Source organism: Corvus brachyrhynchos, unplaced genomic scaffold (assembly GCF_000691975.1).
Source record: "Corvus brachyrhynchos isolate BGI_N302 unplaced genomic scaffold, ASM69197v1 scaffold904, whole genome shotgun sequence".
Classification (NCBI taxonomy): domain Eukaryota; kingdom Metazoa; phylum Chordata; class Aves; order Passeriformes; family Corvidae; genus Corvus; species Corvus brachyrhynchos.
The window spans coordinates 552190-559356 of record NW_008237536.1 but is presented as its reverse complement, the minus strand read 5'-3'; the positions used below and the strand labels follow the sequence as shown (position 1 = coordinate 559356).

Below are 7167 nucleotides of genomic sequence, written 5' to 3'. Positions count from 1 at the left end.
CATCAGACAGAGGATTTCGGTCTGCACACAGCCTATCAGGAAATGAAAACTCTCAAGGTCGAGCTGGAAGAGAGGAATGTCTTCTGTGGCTCCTACAAGATCCGTGTCCTCATGGAGCAGTGAGTAGAGTGCCCGACTGTGGGGCCAGCAGCAGCTTTAGGAAAGCTGCTCCATTCCCTGAGATCCTCCTGGATGGCTAGAGAAGGTTCCTCAGCATCAGCATTAAGAAATCTCAAATTTTAATAAAGATACCAAGATAAGCTGTTTTTAAAGGAATAAGGGTTAGTGATCCATGATGTATCCCAAGGGATATGGGGCTGGGAGGAGCCCTCGCCCCTCTGTGAGCCCACCCTGATACAAAGGGGGAAGTGCAGATTTAGGGACCCTGGTTGTGGTGCCCTGCAGAGGATCCACCACGGCAGTGTTGCCCACCCTGCTCAGTTAAACACAGGGAAATGCTGTCCCAGACCTTGCAGCCAGCTAAAGCTCACCCCAGCCACTGCTTCTCTCCAGATCAGACAGGACAAGGATAATCCACTACAGTGGTGGGGATTTGGTGGTCACTGCCTCTGCCAACAGAAAAGTGAGGCTGCTCCGTGTGCCAGGAGGGAAGGAAGTGCCTCTTCTGCTCCAAGGCCACGCTGGGCCCATCGGAGCTCTCTGCCTCTGTGAGGACAAAGGGCTCCTGGTCAGCACCAGCTTTGATCTCAGCATCAGGTGAGCTGAGGCTGTGCCTGGGACACCCAAACCGTGGCAAACAGAAGGGAAAGGGTAGGATATGGGTAAAACTTAATGCTAAGCCTGACTTGATCATCCAATTTCTCTGACATCTTAGTGGAACAGCTCCTGACTTTAACCCAGCGTGTGTGAGAGAAGAGTTGGGCACATTAAATAGGAAATAACCACGAAGTCACAGAATGTTTTGGGTTGGAAGGAATCTTAAAGCTCATCTGGTTCCACGTCTCTTGGGTCGGTGCTCTGTAGGTACTGGAACATTCCCAGCGGCGCCTGTGTGAGGACCTTCACTGGTCACTACGGGACCATCACCTGCCTGGATTCCCACGAGGAGCACTTTGTGTCAGGAGCTGGGGACGGGATGGTGAAAGGTGAGAGGCAGCTCCCGGCCAGAGGCAAACACGGGAGCATAAGGGCAGAGACCTGGAGTTGGAGTGAGTGGGACACAGGCGTGGGGATGCAAGGAAGGGTGAAAAGCAGAGTCTGTTTCCACGAGAGCCTAAGCTGGGGACACATGCACACACACAGTCTCTGATTGTGTCAGGACCTAAATTCTCATTATTTCTGCTTTTATTCAGAATTAATGGCTATGAGGCTGCAATGCCAGCCCAACTCTTGGGCAAGTGGTATTAACTTTCAGCTTTGCCAGATGTTTCCTTATAGAATAAAGGTGAAAAAGATGTGCCTTTTTTGGACTTTACATTTAAATTTTTTTCCATACAATTATGCTTTTTAAGCCAACACTCAGCTCCTCACAGAGCTGCAGGTACAAGATGTGACTGTAATCCAGTAGTATTTTTTAATTCGTGTTGTACTCCCAACACTCATCATTGGGGCAGATGTATTTTTAATTCTCCTCCCTTTTTCCCCAACAGTGTGGAGCCTGAAGAGTGGGAAATGTGTCAGGACTCTGATGCACAACAGCCCTGTGTGGGCAGTGAGGATGGACAGGACCCACGTGGTCAGTGGGGGTCACCAAGGGCTGGTGAAGGTCTGGAGTGCTGAGACAGGGGCTCTGATCAAGGTGAGTTTCCTCTGAAGTGGATGATTCTGTGCTAAATGGTCAAAACTCTCTGCTGGTTCATCACAGTGTTTCACTTTTGCCAAAGACTTTCTAAAAAAGAAAACAATCCCCCCGAACAACCCTCAAATCAGTCTAAACCAATAAAGAAAACTGCAGATAATTAAAAAACTGACTTGCAACCAGCTGTTGATTTTAAGGCAGGGTATGATTTGCTTCACCCCCATCACTGCTCGCTCTCTTTAGATTTGTTCATCTCTGCTCCCATAGAAACCTTCCAAACCTGGGGAGATGATGGAAGAGCTTCACTAACCTGGGGCTGGAGGCACCAGGGGTCAGCCCCAAATGGGAAACTTGCTCTCAGAAGCAGCTTCTGGAGCTGAAGCAGCTGGGCAGCTGTGGGAGCATTGAGAGTCTGTGAATTCCCTGAGCAGGTGTCCAGAATCGGTGCCAGTCCACACCTGGGAGAGGAGTGAAGCCCTTTACTTGCAGAGAAACTGAGAGATGGCCCAGATATCTCAGAGATCCCAGCTCCAGCTGAGCCCCTCCCCTACAGCCAGGACAGCCCCTCTCTGCCCTCCAGGGACAACATTCCAGAGACCGCAGAGGTCTCGGCAGAGTAACATCTCTTTATCACACGTAATAAGGATGGAAAAGGGATGTTAATTCCATGCCAGGAGCTCAGCAGCAGCACCAAGCCCAGAACACTTCAGTGACTGTAACACAAACACAGTGATCCATAGGGTGCACAGTAACACCCTATAAAACACTATCAGCCTGGTGTCCTGGATGCCATAAGACACCTCAGACCCATTTACACCCAGATTACTGAGAGCGTTGCACCTTTTTCTGTTCCTTTGCAGACGTTAGAGAGGCACCAAGGCCCAGTTCTCTGCTTGTCCTTTGACCAGTGGCACCTCGTCACAGGGAGCAGCGATGGATATGCCCTGGGATGGAGCATGTTGGGAAAACTTAGGAGATGCCTGATAGCTTTCTTCCATCCCAAGTAGGAATCAGATGTGTTTCAAGTTGTATTCAACAGTGGACTGAATCTGTAAAAAAAATGTGCCTCTTACAGGAGCAGAAAATGCCTTAATTATCAGTTTTAGGATTTGAAATATCCCCACTTTTGCCAGTCTTTGTCTCAAAGGCTCTGCCAGGCACCACATGGTCACAAGCAGCATTTTCAGTTTAGACCTGGAACCACCTGAAATGCAAACCCACAACACTTTATCACAAACAGGGATGACCAAAGAGTGCACAGTGCAATGTTCCAAGGATCCCCCCTGAGTGCCCCAGGGTGTCACATCACCTGGGCAGCAATAGAGGTGGCCCAGTTTCATGCTGACCAACTGTGTGTTATGCTGTTCTCTCAAACTTTAATTGTATCTACAACTGTGAAAACTGGAGAATCGTATGGTTTGCATTGATTTTCCTGGACATAAAACTGAAACTCCAAGTGCAGCAGATGGCCATGGCCATATGGTTGCTATGGGGAGCATGGAATCACAGAATCCCAGAACGGTTTGGGTTGGAAGGGACTTTATGATCACCTCATTCCAACCCCCTGCCATGGGCAGGGACACCGTCCAGTGGAAGGATGCACTGGGCTGTTGCTTTGGACGTGGAGTGATCTGAGACTTCTCTGTCAGGCCTTTGGAATGTCCTGATCCACTCCTCAGCACAAGCTGTGGCTCAGCCAGAGCTCTGCTCCTCCTCCAGGCCAAAAGGGCTCGCTGACCATTTCTCCTTGTGAAAGCACCATGGAAGTGCCAACCCTCACCTGATGTGTTTTCAGGGAAGTCCTGTCCCTGGAGTTCCTGTACCTCAGAGTCATCAGTGGCTGTGCTGATGGACACATTCGGATATTCAACTTCCTGACTGGAACCTGCCTCAGAGTGTTGGAGCCCACCAGCAGCGGGGACCCCCTGTCTTCTCTCTGTGTTGCAGGAAACAGGTTGGTGACAAGAGCTGCCAGCAGGCTCTGACCCAAATTTGGTAGATTACACTGAAATTAAGGAACTGTGTGTTTTTCCTTCTCACAAATAACTTTTAAAGGGCTCTACTACTTACTAACTACTTCAATAATCCGGTTTAGCTCACAATGGCTGAAGAGTTCTCCTTAATCTCTTGGGCAATGTATAATTTCCTGTTTCTCTACAGCTGAAGATACAGACCCAACTGTAAAGATGAATTCAGAAGCTTTTAGGAGGTTGGAGAACAAGCCAATACCTGACAGTGCCTCTGCCTGCTCCCTGACCTACAGCCTCTTTATAAAGGCCAATAATGAGAAATCCTCCCGGCTTCATTCACTTGTGCACCTCTAACTAAAGGTGGCTCCACTGGAAGCAATGGGTAAAACACTGCTGTGTGTTCAAGGCTGGGTTGGCCACACTAAAACACAGCAGTAAATCGGCAGCTATGAAGAAATTAACTCCAGCCCAACCACACCCAACAATAGCACAGCACTCCAATCCACATTTAAATGCCCCTGATAATATGGCATTTGCAGTTAGGTGCTTCCGTCCTTTAGCACTGCACTGATCTTGCTCTGTTCGCTGCCGGCAATTTTCATCCTAATTATTTTAAAATTAATTTTGCGCTGGAGCTGAATGAAAAGAGCCCCAGAGAGCTCACACAGAGCACGAGTCAGAATGTGCAGTGTCTGATTGATGGGGTTAATTGCTGCCACTCCTTCAAGGAGAGATGATTCTCTCGGATCCGTTTGAGCCTCGGGGCTTTGTGTTGCACAGGAGCCCCTCAGGCAGGACCTGCCGTGTCCATGATTCCTGTGCTTTTATGGCTCTTCTCTCCCTTCTCCAGGATGGTGACCAACTCCCCCAGCAGAGTGGTGCTGCTGCAGTTCGAGGATGTGGTGTGGGACTATTCCCTACCCACTGACAGAGAGGTGGTGAAGGACAAGAAGTCCCGGAGAGGGAAGCGCCAGGGTGCCAGCGCAGAGCAGCGACAAGCTCAGGAGCCTCAGGACAGGTCCCCGGGGTCTCGCCAGCCATCAAAGAGCCGTGGAAGACCCAAAAGTATCACACTGAGCCTCTGCTTTTCTGGCTTTTCTAAACTGAGCTACAAACCAAGCACCCACTGCCTTCAGCCCAGCCCATATTCGTTCTCTCTGCTGTTGTCGAGAGCAGATGTGCTGTTCCATTTCAATGGTTCAGTCATTTTCTAGGCTTCTGTGAAACCTTTCTGCCTTTTTACAAGGGTTTGGTGTCAATTCAACACATTTTTCAAGACAGGCACTGTCATTTTCCAACTGAGTAAGAGAGAAATCAGTAGTAGTATTCATATTCACACAGCTGGCGGGCTTGGAAACACGCTGCTGATTCAGAACTTGAATTATTCATTAGAAACACCCGAGAAAGTGAGAGAACACCTACACTCAGGATCTGCCATCGCCGGGAAAGGCGACTGCACAGAACCAGGCACCTTTTCAATTGTAACACAGTGATGTGATTTTGTTTTAAGCCAGAGCTATTCAATACAGTTTGATGACAAATCCTCCAGCTCCACAATCAAACTGAGTATTGCAGATAAACTGATGGGCTAAGGAAGGGTTCCTGCTTTTCGGGCCATCAGATGGCAGCTGATGCTCTGCTCCGTGAAAGACAGGACACAAGGGAAGGGCTGGAGCTGGGCCAGGGCAGGCTCAGGCTGGATCTCAGGGAAAGGTTCTTTCCCCAGAGGGTGCTGGGCACTGCCCAGGCTCCCCAGGGAATGGGCACGGCCCCGAGGCTGCCAGAGCTCCAGGAGCGTTGGGACAGCGCTGCCAGGGACAGGGTGGGATGGTTGGGGTGTCTGTGCAGGGCCAGGGGATGCACTGGATGGTCCTTGTGGCTTCCTCCCAACTCAGTCTAATCTGTGGTTCTTTGATTCTATGATCTGCAGTGTGTGGGAAAGCCTCTCAACCCCAAATGTGTTGCTTTGTTTTTGGATACAGGTGGTGACGCCGAACAGGGCCCTGCTCCCCCTGCACCTGAGGAGGCAGAAGCCACTTTGCAGCCTGAGCTGCCCAAGAGAGACCCAAGCTGTCCAATGTCCCCTGACAAGTTCCTCTTAACAATCAGCACCCTGCAGTGCTCCTGCAAGCCAGCCCGAGTCAGCTCCAGCACTGAGCTCTCTGCAAAGGCCAGGGAAGCACAGCAACACCGCCCGAGGAAGGTGCCAATGTCCAAAATGCCCCTGCAGCACAAAGAGGAGCAGGCAGCCCAGCTCCAGCGTGCCAGGCTGCACAGTGATTCTCTGACCGTGACAAAAATCTCGACACCCTTTGAAACCAAAATGCTGCGGCTCAGGCTGCAGAACTCCTTGCACAGCCCCACTGTGAAATCCTCCATCCCTGCTCCCTGTGTTGTATGTCCCAAGTTTTGTGGCTCACTGCGAGAAAGGAAAACTCCCAGTGGCCATGGGAAAGATACTCCTGGCCCCAAAGATGGGGATCAGCTCATCGATCTCTGCACAGCTTCCTTGGAGCTGATCCAGCCAACACCTGGCACAGCTGCACAGATCAGAAATGAAGTTCCCAGGGGAATAAAGCCCCTAAGCTCCTGCCCCTATGGTTCCCGCAGGGACAGTGGGTTCAGGCTTCTGACAGCAGAGCAGGAGGTGCATGAGGCAGCTGAGGCAGCTCAGCATCAGGCACAGCAGGCAAAGCCCACGGAAGCTGAGGAAAGAGCCAGAAGGAAGGCCTGGCTAAGGAAAATTAAAGGCCTACCTGTGGATTCCTTTACTGGGGAGAGGAAAACACCTGCTCCAGAACTTGGGCATAACACATTTATCTGAGGTGATTCCTGAGTCCACAGCAGCCACAACTTGGGAACTCTGGTGTCCCGCTGAGTCTGCCATGTGGCTTGAAGTATAAAATAAAGATGTATTCATTTATATATATTTAAGTATATTTAGTATATTTAAGTATACTCCCTGTGGTTTTAAGTGTAAAACACATCCCCACTATAAGTTTTCCCAAGAAATACTATTGGTATACTCAGCTGTTTCTCAAGGCACTGAATGGACTAAGCCCTCTCCTGGATTCAGCTCCCTAAACCTGCTCTCCTAACAGACATGGCACTGTCTGACACCAACACAGCTCAGCACGGGCTCAACCCTGTGAGAACAATAATAAAAACATCTTATGAGAGCTTTTGTGGATCGATTAGAGTGTAGAAGCTGAAGATGTGTGGACTGAAAGCTGAGTGTAGGCTGGGGGGATCAGTGGCACAAAGTCTGCTTGGAGGCCAGGAACTGGGGGTTGATCCTGGGTCTGATTTTGTTTATCATCATTAATTAATGCCCCGGACGATGGGCAGGGTGCCCCCAGATGCCACCAACCCCAGAGAGGTGCTGCCATCCAGAGGGACCTGACCAGGTTGGACACAAAGCTGACAGAGCCCCGGGGA

At 50.2% G+C, this 7167-nt stretch overlaps 1 protein-coding gene across 1 annotated transcript in view; it reads left to right on the top strand.

Annotated features, from left to right (window-relative positions):
• Window positions 1-6762, top strand: part of CDRT1 (CMT1A duplicated region transcript 1) — an 8637-nt gene extending 1875 nt beyond the window's left edge. The window contains exons 4-11 of the mRNA XM_017731579.1: window positions 7-119; window positions 514-717; window positions 985-1106; window positions 1611-1759; window positions 2620-2762; window positions 3555-3713; window positions 4580-4794; window positions 5712-6762. Of these exons, the coding sequence (XP_017587068.1) occupies window positions 7-119; window positions 514-717; window positions 985-1106; window positions 1611-1759; window positions 2620-2762; window positions 3555-3713; window positions 4580-4794; window positions 5712-6553 (1947 nt within the window). The 3' untranslated portion in view covers window positions 6554-6762. The remainder of the gene's footprint in view (window positions 1-6; window positions 120-513; window positions 718-984; window positions 1107-1610; window positions 1760-2619; window positions 2763-3554; window positions 3714-4579; window positions 4795-5711) is intronic.
• The last annotated feature ends 405 nt before the right edge of the window (window positions 6763-7167 follow it).